This window comes from Thunnus maccoyii, chromosome 20 (genome assembly GCF_910596095.1).
Source record: "Thunnus maccoyii chromosome 20, fThuMac1.1, whole genome shotgun sequence".
NCBI lineage: Eukaryota > Metazoa > Chordata > Actinopteri > Scombriformes > Scombridae > Thunnus > Thunnus maccoyii.
Genome location: NC_056552.1, coordinates 3,463,355 through 3,478,669, shown reverse-complemented (window position 1 = coordinate 3,478,669; position 15,315 = coordinate 3,463,355). Strand labels below are relative to the sequence as shown.

The 15,315-nt window shown below is 36.2% G+C and overlaps 1 protein-coding gene across 1 annotated transcript; it reads left to right on the top strand.

The window, feature by feature from the left end:
* Positions 1–839: 839 nt before the first annotated feature.
* LOC121887054 (stonustoxin subunit beta-like) lies at positions 840–11,570 on the top strand. The gene is made up of 4 exons (XM_042397593.1): positions 840–896; positions 1,106–1,206; positions 7,451–8,971; positions 9,404–11,570. Exons 2-4 carry the CDS (start codon positions 1,116–1,118, stop codon positions 9,940–9,942), a joined length of 2,151 nt encoding a protein of 716 aa, XP_042253527.1. The 5' UTR covers positions 840–896; positions 1,106–1,115; the 3' UTR covers positions 9,943–11,570.
* The last annotated feature ends 3,745 nt before the right edge of the window (positions 11,571–15,315 follow it).

The window sequence follows — 15,315 nt, the reverse complement described above, 5'->3', positions numbered from 1 at the left end:
TTGGATACACACACAATAGATCATTGTTGGTCTGACTCTGCACATAAGATTTGTTGACAATAAAAAAAATATAGAAATCGCCAGCCTAAACCTTTAAGATAGAGTATGAGCCTTTGTATGAAATTTCTGGGCCTTATATTGTTTGGATAATGTGTCTAAGACAAAACTTGGTTGAGAATGGGATTGTACACACAATCAACCTAAAGTGAAGTTATAGAAAACCAATATTAATATGGTTCAATAATGGTATCCATTAACATAGTATAAAACTGGTTGTTTTAGAGTTTATTGAAGTATTCAAGTTGCATAGGTTGTGAACATTTTCATGTGAACATGTAGTAATTTAGCCATCAAAAGCTGATAGAATAGTTGTGGAATTTAGTGTTCGGTTCAATCAGTTCGAATTCAAAAACATAAGCATGGTGATTTAATTAAAGTTCACTAAAAATGGTTTATAATCATTTTGCAAAAGAACAAACCAAGAAAAAGCTAAAAGAAAATCAAACTTTCACAGCACTGAAACCTTTGTTAAGATTAAACAATTAAAACAGTCGTAAAAATGATGTTGTGATTGGGCCAAACTCTTGCAACATCATTTATTAATTAAAAACCAACTTCCTGATTATTGTTGACTGACATCTGACATTTGATTTGCTTTGATCTGACTGATAAAGAAGCGTCTTGTTTAGTTTCGTGTGAAGGGCTGCACATATCATATTTCACAAATCTGAAAAAAGATATGTGAGATAACAGGAAATACTGCAGCAGAATTCATATCAGGAGGCGTGTCAGGGGGAGAGAGAACAGGATAAAAGTTGCTTCACAGTATCACAGACCATCAGACTGGAAGCTCCAGTTAGAAGTTAAGAAGACTCTGATCTACACAACTACACCAGGTAAGGACAAACAGAGTGAAAATATTTTCCTTATATTTTAACTTGGAAATATTTCTAAGACCAATAAGCTGTCTGCTGGTCTCTTTCTTGTTTTTGGCCCTCGCTGTCTGTGTCATGGTGGAGAGTTGTCTACCTGTGTGACACTAACTTCAAATATTGAAGGTTGTGTGGGTTTGCTTTGATCTATGTTGTGTCATGATCCCCAACAGATTCGAAAATATGTCTTTTGACATCATGGCAGTAGCTGCGCTGGGTCGACCCTTCACCTTAGGGATGCTCTATGATGCTCGGCAGGATAAACTGATCCCAGGTAAAGTTTGATGTAGACAATGGCAGAGTAATAGAATTACTATTACTATTATTACTATTGCTGTTATTAATGACTTCCCTCCCAATCAATAGTATTATTGACAGTATTATTGACATGTGCCCACACTGTAAAAAAAAACAACAATTATACATTATATAAACATTTTTTGACAGTAATTAAAATCAACTGTCCAATATATTTACAGGATTTTTCAATTAATGTATGGGGTTTACTTAATATAAACATTATTTTACAGCAATTACAATCAATTATCCAATATATCTAAATACTTTTCCCATTAATGTATAGGGTTTACTTTATATAATTATTATTTGACAGTAATTGCAAGCACCTCCCTAATATATCTACAGACATTTCATATTAATGTATGGGGTTCTGAATGTACAAAAACCAGAAGTTCTATGTAAAAGTATCTTTATATCAACTTCTTTTACACTAAATAAATATATACATTTTTCTACTGACATTTTACAATATTGTGCAATCCATTCAATGCAGATCCTCATTTGAGATGTTTGAGATTTCAAGATGTTTAATAACCAGAATGTATCATAAAATTACCTTTTACTCCTTGCTTTACAAAGTAATTCACTATTTTTAGTGTGTTATCCTTAAAATTTCAAAATTAATAAACCAATAAACAGCCATATTGAATTATAATGTGGATCTGAAGCTGATCAACCTAATAAAAGCTCAACCAGAATACTTTACTTGAATGTATTTATTTTTTTCTCATTCAGATTACTTCAACAGACATTAATGGAAGGAAAATCAGTTTTGTACATTATATCAGTACAATGTCTTGCATGTTGCATTATAGCAAAAGGCTAATTTAGAAATTCATACATGTTATTGGTGGTTATATGAACAAATCTCTCCCAAATCCAAAAATTATTTTGCTAAAATTCAAATGTGTGATGTCATCTGATAATGTCTGGAGCTTTTCCAAAAACAATGAATTGAGAAAGATGTTATAGATGACACTGAGAACACCCAAGGGGATGTTCTGAGAGTACGGTAGGGTTAGGCCAATAGGTAATGCCATAGTCCATCGCCAATGGCTGACAATCATCAACCACTGAGCTTCTTCTATCGTAACATCGTGATTTAAAAGCCCCCTCGTCGTCTGTCCATCTTTTGCATGGATCAAATTACTCTTATCGATTTTTTACTCACGGAGTGTTCGTTGCACTTACAATAACGCAACGAGGAACTGTAGTTGTCGTCAACTCGAGTACTTCACGTGGTTTACTGTCTCTCCTCTGCTCCGCTCTGAGGACACACACTCACACGCACGGATCACTCAGCCCGGCCTGCAGTGAAACAGAGGAGAGGAGAGAAACTTAGTGCAACCATAAATGACAGCAAAATGCAGTAATTTATCCCACGTGATATCATCATCCATCACAATGTTTCACTGCGGGCATCGTCATATGCCAATTCTGTAGACCATCGCCCAACCCTAGTATAGAGGTACATTTTATGTTTCAGATATGAAAGGTTACTGTAGAATAAAGCTTATTTGGGTATTAAAAAAAACTACAAAATTAGTCTCACATTCATTGTCTATGAAGCAGCTCCAGACTTTATTCCGGATGGCATCACAAATTTGAGTCTTACGTCTCTGGTTTGTGGCTTTGGGAGAGAGTAGTTCATGTTCACAAATATCAGAAGTTGGAGTAAGTTAAACATGTGCAAGTCACAAGCAAATCTCAAGTCTTAATATTAAAGGCTCAAGCAAGTCCTAAGTCACTGTGTTCAGGCTCAACTAAGCCAAGTTAAGTCACTGCTAAACGTCAAGCAAGACAAGTCAATTAAGTCACAAGTCAAGTCACCATGAAAGACGCATTTAAAACACGAGAGAAAGGGGTACAATGGCAAGCCATGTCATGAGAAAATTGCACATGTTAGTTAGTCTCTACAACCAGGGATGCCTATGATTAGGATTCATAATTTTGATTATTGATTAGAGGTATAACAGTAATCCAAATCCATGGTTTGGTTCATACCTTGCTTTTTGTTGTTGTGGGGTGGGGGTTAAATCAACTACAATTTGGAATGTCAACATAATACTCAAGAACATTATGCAGGTTGATTAACTTTATAAATTAACTTCACATTAATTAACTAAGTAAACAAAAATAAATAATCTGATCTAACATGTTTTCCAGGATCTAGGGTTCATAATTTAGTAGTAAATTATGAACCCTAGTAAAATAGTAAAAGGAACTTCCTCCAGTTGCAGTAGTTAGCACAAAGCAAGTGGGTTTTAACAGCAGCAGCAAAAATATGCTGGTAGACTGTAAGCTACATATACTGCTTTGTTGTGGTTGTAAAGGGCGCAAATAAAAAAAACCTGCAAGTTATACTACAGCCTGAGTCTCTGTCTGCAACACATGACTACCATGGTATATTTACTCGCCAAATGGAAAATCTATCCGCATTTGGCACTTGCACAATGAAACAGTATTCTATCTGATGATTACTTTTTTCTGCGGTGGATTGATTAGTGATTGGATTAATTTAGAACACTGAAATCATTCAAACATCAAGCATCATCAAGGAAAAATACCAACCTGTTTGCCTGATCTTGAAGGATTGCAATTGTCACACAGTTGATTAGAGAGAAGGAGAGACCATTCTGCTGTGGTTGAGTTACATTGACTTTGAACTAGTGAGGGACCGCAAACAGAATAATGAAGCACTGTCATGAAAAGCTATCAATTCTGAATCAGAACTGTCTGAATCAGTAGCGTTCTGGTAATATTAAGCTCGAGAGAAAATCAGCGCAGGTATGGATATGGGCCATGAGGCTGCCACTCTTAAGGAGTGCAGTTTACCGCTTGAACAGAAATTGAGCATGATCAAACTTTGCCTCTTTTAGTGCAGGGACATTAAGGGTTTAAAAAGGTCTGAAATTAAGGTTGAGGCCAGATCACGCTGTTCTTTCAATGTGATCAACAAAATCTTAAAACCATTTGTAAAACTGACTGGTATCCTGTGTTGGGATGCTCAATTTGGAGTGATGAAGTAGTCTCTAAATTTGGAACCAGTTAAAACTCTGGCGCAGTATTTTGCAAAAGCTTGGATTATACGGAATATACAATTTAAAATAAAAAAATAACATATATACACATTATATATATAAAATAACATGATTAAAATCCTATCTTCAATACAGTGAAAATTCTCAAAATTACTGATCATCTAGCCTATCGATAGAAACTGAAATCTCGGTGCAGATGGCCAAAATTAGTTTAACATAATTATGTATGGATTTCTTTATTGTGAATATGTAATTTATTTACATAGCAGTCAATGTATGTATATCCATGCTTCACTGACGCGCAAGGTTGGGAAAAAAGAGACTTGAAGCTTAAAAGAGCGGAGCAGCAGAAAAGTGGGTCCATCTCCCATGCAGCATACATGCTAGGGCTGTCACTTAGACATTTTCTATGTTTAAATTTATATGTTTTTTTCAACTATTTTAAGGTCTTACATTCATGTCTTACATCACTTCACCCCCATATTACCCATATTATCAAAGCTCGAGCCTTGGTTGAACTTGGTTGAGCATCAAATCCCAATCTTTCACACATCTCTCACCTATTGCTAAAACAAAACCAAAAAACATTTGTAAACCATTGTAAAGCTTTACTCATATTGAGGTCCCTCTTTATTCACCTTATATTGTCTCTGATTTTTGCTCTTTGTTCCCTTTGACCTGTAGAAATGTTGGAGTGACCTAATGATTAGAGGGAGCAGTAGGACTGCAATGAGGGCTTTGAATTTTGTTGAGCATAGACAGACTGTTTGGGTCTTAATATTAGAAATATAAGAAAAATTAGATCTACAAATGATTGCACCTTCACAAGGAAAAACACATGGATGCTACATATGCAATTTCAAGTTGTGGTCTCACATAATGTATTGGGAGACAGCTTCCAACATTTTTAAAGTGGATTTACAGCCTTTTTTATGGCGACCTTCAGTTTTTGAAATGAAATTACTTATGTTTTTTAAAATAAGCATGTGTTGCACATGTCAATATGTATTATAACAATAATACTCTCAGGGCAGCATAAATAAGTGTATATCACTTTTTTAATGATCCACAGCAGCAAAAAAAAAAAAGAGACACGTTTCAGCCCTAGGCTTTCCTCAGCGTTACTGAAACAAATTGTGAATGTGACTCTATTAAACAGCAGCCAGGAAACTGCTGGTGATTACTTATCTTGCTAGGCAGCTGGATTTGCGAGATCACGACATCATGAGAGAATCCATCTTGTCAGGCTTCAAGTTATGTGCTTGTATCCGAACCACCGGTGGTGATGTAAGCAAGTGTCAATAGTGTTTTTGTAATTACTCTCATTGCCAGAAGGGGGAGACAAAAGTCCCACATTTGGTCTTAAACTGTACGAACACATGCTATTTTTGAAGGTATATCAACTGTGTACAATCTGTAACAATTATTGAATTGATTGATCCGACTATACTTAGAGGATACCTTGCTTGTGGGTTGTCTTGTTGAACTGTGGAGTGGCTGAGGCCATGCAGTGAGGGTTCATGTTCATGTTTAAAGGCTCCTAGAGTGCTTAAACAGGCATGGTTGGTCCTACCTGTCTCAGTACTGCTGTTAACCCCTCTTCAAATAATTGCTAAGCTAAATACAAGTCCTACTCTACTGCTAGGAGTTGGCAGACCACTATACCAACATCTGTGTTTTATTCATGTCTACATAATTACAAACAGGCAAGGGACTTAATTGTCAATGTCAATCATCAAGACATCTTTCAGTCTCAACAACCAGGATGTAACATAGGAAGCACACATTTTATGACCATTTGATTTTGATATGTAGCCCCAACATCAATATGCTGTGCATCAAGACCTAAATACAATAACTCTCTTTAGCTTCAGATAGCCTATAAGTGGGAGGTTCTGAGGAATGATGGCAGTGTACATACAATATATAAAAAATATCCCTCTAAGAGTGTCAGACGGATATATTGGATAGTTGATTGTAATTACTGTCAAATACTGTTTATATACAGTAAATCTCATACATTAATTGGAAAAGTCTGTAGATATATTGGATAGTTGCTTGTAATTACTTTCAAATAATGGTTATATAAAGCAATGATTATTAAAATTATGTTTTTGTATGCCATTTTCACATGATCCTATTTTTTGTACAGTATAAAACCAATATATACTGTAGATGAGATAATCACATACAATTAAAGCCTAAAGCTCTCAAGATACCATTAATGGGTGTTAAAGGAGGGTAATTTGAATATAAATAAATAACGTTTTTTGTGTTTTACATCTATAAATCTGTGCTTTGATGTAGTGTTCTTAAGGATAAATTGGATAATTCTATGAATTTACAAAAGAATACTGTATAAAACAAGCCTTTATTTAAATTAGGTAATTTTAAGGTATTTCTTCGATGTTTCCCTTTTTTTTAATGGAGATTAATAAATTTGTTTGACAATATTTTATAATGATTTTTTAAAATTATTTTACAAAAGTTGGACTGTAAAAATGCAGATAATGTCTAAAGTGAATGTCTGTATTTTAAAAAAAAAAATTCTCTGTAGAATAAGAAAAGGTTTTTTTTAAACTTTTTTTTAAATTTGATGTTATTTTTTATTTTTACATAGAATTCAATGTAATTTAACATTCAAGGCCATTAAGTAATTGAATAATCCTGTTAAAAAAAACTATAATATTCCATTATATTCATTTACAGATTACAGCCCTTATTTTATGGTGAATATTTAATTTAGGTTTTAATAAAAATAATTTACTGTGTTTTTATGGAATTTACATTTAATGTAGAATAATAATACAGTTAATTTCTTTGAACTTTTTTTTTTTTTTTTTTACAGTGCAGTGAGCAACTTTCATTGAAATTAACGGATGCTATCTTGGAACACAATATCCAGTCACCTAAATATGATGTTGGAAGAAACTGTTAAGATGGACATGAGTGTGGCCCTCAATGATAAATTTACTTTGAATCAAGAAATCCAGGAAAAAAACCCCATTGTTTTCATGATTCGAGACACATTAGTGAAGTCAGTAGTACACTTAATGTTTCATTTTCCAACATTTCAAATCCTCCTTCTTGAAAGATCCACAATAGCTCTGCATGTGGCTGGATGTTATCAAAATATTTTTTCTGCTTTAACACATGGTTGATGTTTAATTTTTGTAGGTTTCAACTTGTGGGATAAAACAACTATAGAAGAGAACACAGTGGAAACCTCTCTGCCCAGCAGTGAGTTTCATATTATGACATCTGACTCCATTGAATCCAAGTCTTCTCTGCTGGACGTTGATACTTCCTTGAAGGCCAGTTTCCTGAGTGGACTTATCGAAGTTGGAGGATCTGCCAAGTATCTGAATGATCAGAAGAAATTCAAGAACCAGAGCAGAGTGACGTTTCAGTACAAAGCTACCACCACCGTCAAGCAGTTGTCGATGACTCCTCTCAGAACCATGGAAACGCAACAAACAGATCTTATTGAGAAGGGCCTTGCAACACATGTAGTTACAGGCATCCAGTATGGAGCAAATGCTTTCTTTGTATTTGACAGTGAGAAGTTAGATGCTAGCAGCGTTCAGAACATCCAGGGCAGCATGGAAGCTGTGATAAAGAAGATTCCATCATTTAATATTGATGGGCATGTTGACATCAAGCTGACTGATGAAGAAAAAGTCCTGACAAACAAATTCTCCTGCAAATTCTATGGGGACTTCATTCTTGAAAACATCCCTACAACATTTGAAGATGCAGTGAAGACCTATGTAGAGCTTCCAAAGATACCGGGAGAAAACGGAGAACATGCTGCTCCACTGAAGGTCTGGCTGATGCCACTGAAGAATTTGGATTTCAGATGTGCTCAGCTGAAGAGTGAGATCATTGTTACTGAGATCAGCGTGGTACTAGTGAGGAAAGCTGAAGATGCTCTGGAAGGTATTAGGGAGATAGAAATGAGATGCAACGATTCTCTGGCAGACAGAGTGTCAGAGTGTTTTCCACAGATTTGCAAAATGCTGAGCAGTTTCCAAAAACTGTGTAATTATTACACATCTGCGCTCCAACAGGACATCAAGAGAACACTTCTCTCCATCCGTGAAGGCAAAGAAGATGAGAGCTCATTAGAAAACCTCTTAAAAGACAGAGACAGGTCACCATTCAGTCAGGAAAAGCTAAGCAAGTGGATGGATCACAAGGAGAGAGAAATCTCTGTCATTAGGTTCTGTGTAGACATGATGGAGGGAATTAACACAAAGATTGTCAAAAATCAGTCAGAGTTGGATAGAGAGGTTCTCAATCAAGGTGTAGAGAATACTCTGTGCTTTGTTTTCACCTCTGTGGAAAGTGCTGACCCCTGCCTTGATGCGATGACCAACTACCTGGATTGCCCTAAATCGACAAGTACCAATGAAGACCACTGGTACTTCTCAGATGAAGTGACATCCAAAATGAGAGAAAAAGTCAAAGCTTTCCATGATGTTGTCAAAACCATGAAGAACAGCAGCAGTGTCTGTTTCCTTGCAACAACCACAGCAAATATCAAATATGAAGGAGCAACCATCTACCACTACAAGGAGGGCAAACTGGTCACTGATGACTTTTCACCTGCGGGGGGCAACCTGCTCACTGGTTGTTTTCCAAAGCCTGACGTCCCCTCTGTGGAGTCTATCACAGACAGAGGAGCTTTACTCCATTGTAAGTCATTTTTTGTGCATTAGTTTCTACTTTCAGCCAAAATAAATCAAACTGTAAAAAATACTGTATCTATCAAAAGAGATCCGATTGGTCATCATTTCTACCAATCACAGGCTCCATTTTTAGTATCACTTTCACAGTATCACATTCTGGTGAACTATTATATTTTCATGTTTTCATAATAATGAAAAACTGTAGCTTTGACACTTCCACCAAATACAGCCACGTTGCCCCTAGGAGATGAGTTTTAAACAAGACCACAGCAGATTTGCACATTAAAATCCTGTGTAAATATCTAAAACATAAATCTTTATTAACATGCTGTTATTAAATAATGTAGGACTACATGTGAATGTTGAAGTCATTTCATGTGTGTATGCTGTTGTAAACTGAATTAGACAGTGATGAGGATTGTTTTGGTCTCTCCATCAGATGCCTGTAATCTCTCCCTGGACCCAAACACGGCAAGCAACTGGCTCATTCTGTCTGAGGGAAACAAAAAGGCGACCTGTACAGAATGGCAGACATATCCTGATCACCCAGAGAGGTTTGATCAACAACCCCAGGTTTTGTGCAGAGAGGGGCTTACTGGGCGCCATTACTGGGAGGTAGAGTGGAGTAAATGCGCTAAGAATTATGTTGGTGTGGCAGTAACATACAAAAGAATTGGAAGGAAAGGAAACAAATGTGATAGTTGTCTTGGATCTAATAAGATATCCTGGTATTTTGGCGAGAATCAGGGGCTCTCTGCATGGCATAACGGTCAAGTGTGGTGTGGTTCTGTTCCCTGTACTGGCTGCAAAAAAGTTGGAGTGTATCTGGACTGCCCTGCTGGCACACTGTCCTTCTACGATGTCTCCTGTAACACACTGAGTCACCTCTACACCTTCCGCACTCAGTTCACAGAGCCTCTTTACCCCGGTTTCTGGATTTGGCACTACACCAACTATGCTGCCCTGTGTCCATTTTAGAAAGAACCATTTTGCACACGGTGTTTGTTTGCAATATAGTCAGTCAATCACAAAAATATGAAGTCCTACAGTTTTACTTAAGTGTTCAATAACAAAACTGATAGGCGAGCGGAGCGGTTTCAGATACTGTTTTTTTTTTCTTTACAACTTTATTGATGAACCAACATTTACTTTGGTCTAGATGCTGGTGTTCTAGTGGGGTTGATTACTGTATATTGGACCTTTAAGGTCTGGTTAGGTTTAAGCACAAAAACCACTTGGTCAGGTTTAAGGACAGATCATGGTTTGGGTTAAAATGATCAATTTGTTAAGGTTTGAGAAACATATGGTGTGGGTTAAAGTTATTATTTCCTTAAAGTTAGGTGACCTTCATCATCATGACTACAATTATAACCTCGGGGTTAAGGTTAGGAGACGATCGTAGTTATATACATATATATATTTTTTAACACTGGACACTTGCGGTTAAACAGCAGTCTCCTATGGCAAAGTCAACAGTTGAGTTAGCTAACATGATTTTCTTTTTTTGCTTTTACCTTATTAAAACTTAACGTTAACATCTTCATTTAGGCTTGAATAATTGCATTTAAATCTTTTTTTAATCTTGGAGTCATCTCACAATACTGGTGTGTGAATATTCTTTGTTTATGTTTCCAAGTTAACCTTTTCTTTGTCTGTGTAGTAGCTACATGGTATATAACATTATGTCACCATAATGGCTTCTACAGAATATACTGTATCTGATTATGTTTTAGAGAAACATGCTGCAGGCTACATGTGGTTTAACTGTCTTCTAATTCTTTTGTTTTGTGAGGACATATATGAGGATACTGAATATTTGCTACATTACACAATTAGCTCCTGCAAGCACTTACTGGGGTATCTGCTAATATATAATAGTGATTAAGGTAGAACATTGGGTAGCTTAAGTGCCTGTAGCTTAACATTAGAATTGTTCATTTATCTTTATCTAAATTTACAAGAGGTTTCATTTGTGCTTGTGAAGTTGGGGAAGAGGAAGGAAAGGAGGGAGGAGGTGTTTCTTTTCTTCATTTTCAAACATGTTAGGACACTAAGTAACTCAAGTGTCTCCTCTTCAATTTAGAAGTTGTTCTTTTTGTTGAATTTCAGATTTTAATGAACACCATTCACTCACTAAGGACATTAGTGGTGAACGGTGACAAAGTTTTGTCTTTTGTTTTTTAAGATTCAGATGTTGCTGTTTTGTTTTTCATGCACAAAAAAAAAAATAAAAAAGGAAAAAGATTTTTTAAAAAATACATACATTTAAATAATCAACAATTATTGACAAAGTGATGATTCCAGTTTTATGTTGTGATCTTTCTCTTCGTCTAACACAAGTATAATGAACCACTCAGGAAACTTCTGCTGGTCTTTGTTTTTCTGGTTGTGGCTCTGGACATTCTGCTCTGAGTCCAACCAAGAGTCCATTTAATCTCTGTGGTGTTCTGAGGAGACAGTAACAACATTGTCTTTAACTTGTTAGGTGTTGAGAATGTTGCTGATGTTTACAGAGCTGAAGTTCTCCTGGATTGTGATTTCTGTAACACCTGTTGGACATCTCTCTACTTGAGTAAAATATTCAATAAAGTGGAGTCCTGAGTTGACCACTGTGTGCAGCTTGGTTATTTCTTGTTTGTTAGAAAATCCAGTTTGTGGTGAAACTTGAATAAAACATATAAAGAAAAGCAGAGATCTAACATGTATTTTGTATGTGGACTGGTTCACTGGCTGTCTGGCCTACAGAGTCTCCTCTAACACACCTCTACACCTTCCACACCAAATTCACTGAGCCTGTTTACCCAACAATAAAATGTTAGTTAGATAAGAGCAATGATGGAGATTTGTTCATAAATTGAAAAGTCAGAGGGACCAGGATCATTTGTGATGGAATAAACCAGTTTGTGTAGGATTTGAGTTTTTTCTTTAATGTCAGATTCCTGTTGGGCATGTTTGCTCTCTTCTTGAGTATAAAAACTCAATAAAGTGGAGACCTGAGTTTACTATGTGCTACTTTTTTGCTGGAGGTTAATTCTTACATAGTGTTCATATTCTGACCCTTCACAGTATCCCCTCATAATTAGCCTCTTTACCAAATATCTGAACCACAAATCATTCATGAATACTTCATCAGCCATTAATAAATGGGTAATTAATCCTTAATGAAGCTTTCAGAGAGCAGAAAGAGTGTATTCATTAGTTTTTAACATGTTTTGTTTATGGAGAAAAAACATTTACGATCACACTATATAATGGTCCTATGTTACATAAAAGGAGAACAAATATGGGTCAAACACTTGGGCAGCTTCCACATATGAATATGTAACTGTGTGATTGTGATCAAGACACTCCTGGAAAAGAGAGCATTGCTTTCAGAGGTATTCCCCTGAATAAATAAAGGTTAAAAAAATTACAATTTCAAGCTAAAACAAATGTGTTTTGGCTGTTTTTACTGCTCTCAAATGTAAAATGGGTTAAATTTAACCCTGAACAGCTGTAAGGGTTAAGAAGCTGACTGTACCAAAAGTTATAAGCTGTATCATTAATGACACATCAGCATCAATTCAAACAACACTATACTTATAATTTGTAAGAGATTATGAACTGTTATAATTAATGAACCAAACCAAACAGTATCACATGTAAAATAATAACAAAACCTTTACACATTGAAGAATACACAGAATGTCAATCTGGTTGTTTTGTAAACAACACTATACAAATAATTTGTACGAGATTATGAATTAGAACAAAATTAGTCTCATCAGGGCAATTATTTGCTACTTAAAGGATAAGGCTGGTGATTTTCTATATTTTTCTTACTGTCATCAAATCTCATGTGCAGAGACAAACCAACAATGAACTCCTCCTGCTTACAAGTATTGTGTGAGTATCCATAACCTGATATATCTTATTCCTCTGTGCTGTAGACCTCAGTTGTTGTCCGAAAACTATTAAAAACACATCAGTGAGTCACACCACTGCACTGGGTGACATGTTCCTTCGTCCCTGAAGACAGTGGATACCGTAGCTTGTTTAGAAACGTTTCCAAAGAGTAAAAACACCTGGTATGTCCAAACTTTTGTCTGGTACTGCATATAAATATATAAATTTACCAATAATTCCAAAGCTGAGGTTAATAACACCTTGCAATCAGTTCTTGACCTTTAAACTAGGGACAAATGAATGAAAAAGTAAAAAAAATTTTAAAAAATATGTTTGACAAAAGAGTAAAACATCAATATTCTACCCATACCTGGCTCTATCTGCTCCTTTGGATCTTCTCCAAAAGGAGTTTAAGTGCATGTCGACAGCAGAAACTAAATCTATTACAAGTATTAAATCACCAAGGAAGAAAAATGGGTGTAAATAGAGATGAAAAATAGTCACTGGTCAACATTCTGCCTGCTTGTGTTTTTCTTTCAGTTGTCATCTGACAATCTGCCAAAACAATAATTCATTGCTACATGATGCTGTGTGAAACAGGTCATTCTAGGATGACATCTTGGTGCTGTCAAAAAGCAATTTTGCTTGTCATGGTGTTGATAGATTTGACCTGCATAACTGGTCCATTTAATTAACTTTCAATCTAAGATGGTTTACACCGATCAATGTGGAAACATGAAAACAGATACAGGAAGGGGTTAGTTGTTCTTTTCTGTGTTCCATGTTTTTCTATTGTACACTAGAAAAGTTAAAATTCCCCTCCACTAAAAAATGTGTTTTACTTATAGTTTCTTCACTCTGATGTTTGCGCTTCCTTGTGCAGAAAGATGTTGTGTGCAAACTTTGACACTGGTAGACTGTTTTCACATTTATCTCCTGGAGGGAAAACATGTGTCACATGTAGCAGGGATGAATGGAACCAAATGCAGAGACCAGAAAGCAAGGCTGAAGAAAACCACTTTTATTTGGCGCATGCATCCAAACAAAAGCTGACAGAACAGAGAGTGCAGGCATACATCCAAACAGAATGAGCTTGACAAGACAGAACAAATGATCCAACAAAGACTCAACTGAAAACCAGACCTTAAATACAAACTAAACTAATCAGGGAATGGGGAACAGGTGACTAGACACAAGGGCAGGCTGGAAGCGATTGGCTGAGGGAAACACAGGGAGCAGATCAGGGCTGACGAGACTGATACAGGGCAGGTGTGGGGAAGACACAGAGCAGTGCAGGGCTAACGAGGGCAATCCAGGGCAGGTGAGAAGAGGAGCACATGAACACAGGAGGAGAAAACACAGGGAAACCAGAAAACCAAAAAACACAATACCCTGAGCTAAACAAATACAGTCCTCTAAACCCACCACCCAAATCATGACAAACAAAACCATTACCAGAAGGACTTAACCGAGGTGCAACACAGGAAACGCCAAAAAACACAAAAAGTCCAAAGTCCAGTGCAACTTATATAAGTGTGATGTGGAAACTTGAGACCATCATTGAGTATGAGAATAGAGAATAGAAAAACATCTTGTGTCTTGTAGAAAAAAACACCAGACACAAATAATTATTCAAAGCAAAGTAATTTTATGTCTTAAAATCACATCTTTAATTTGTAAGTCAGCAAACAAAATGTGCTTTAAAGGCATACAAAACCATCACACACAATTCAATTTAAAAACTCAACACCCCAATAAACCTTCCCTACCTCCTAGAAATGTGACAGTATCATAAGGTTGTAAGGTGTAGAATGACATAGTATGTCATTTAGTATGTTTTGTATTTCAGTCTCATGAGATTAATCGTGACATTTACTCTGTGCTGGAGGTGTGTCGGGGGAGGAGTTGGGAGACGGCTGGGTCATCCAATAGGAAATAAGTCAACATATCAGATCAAACTGATCAAACTGGGAACTTCAGTTTGAAGCCACATAGAAATTAGCTGAGCCACACAACTTTTCCAGATAAGGATAAACTGGTGGAGAGACAGAGAGAGAAAGTTGCAACACTGTTTTGGACAGTTTGATTGAATGTAGAATGAAATATGATGCTGATTTGATGTTTTCCCTCAGGTTGAGGACGTGGCCTCAGATCAAATGGAGGTGTTTGCTCTGTCTTTGTTAACTTTGTTATTTCACTTTTTCACCTTCCTTGTCAAGAACTTAGTTTTCTCCCCTTTTATTTAATGCTTCTCAACCAAAGAGGCCTGAAAACAAAGTTAGAGTCCTCTTGCTTCGGCACAAATGATATGTGGTTGGATCAAGTTTCATACATTAAAGTTTCAAACAAACCATAATTTATTAACCTAAGCCTCCTTCTTGTTTTCTTCACTATTCAGGGCTTTGATGTGGAAAAACGTCTGAAAACAACAGCCATCAGACAAACATCTAGTGCAAAAGAACAGAT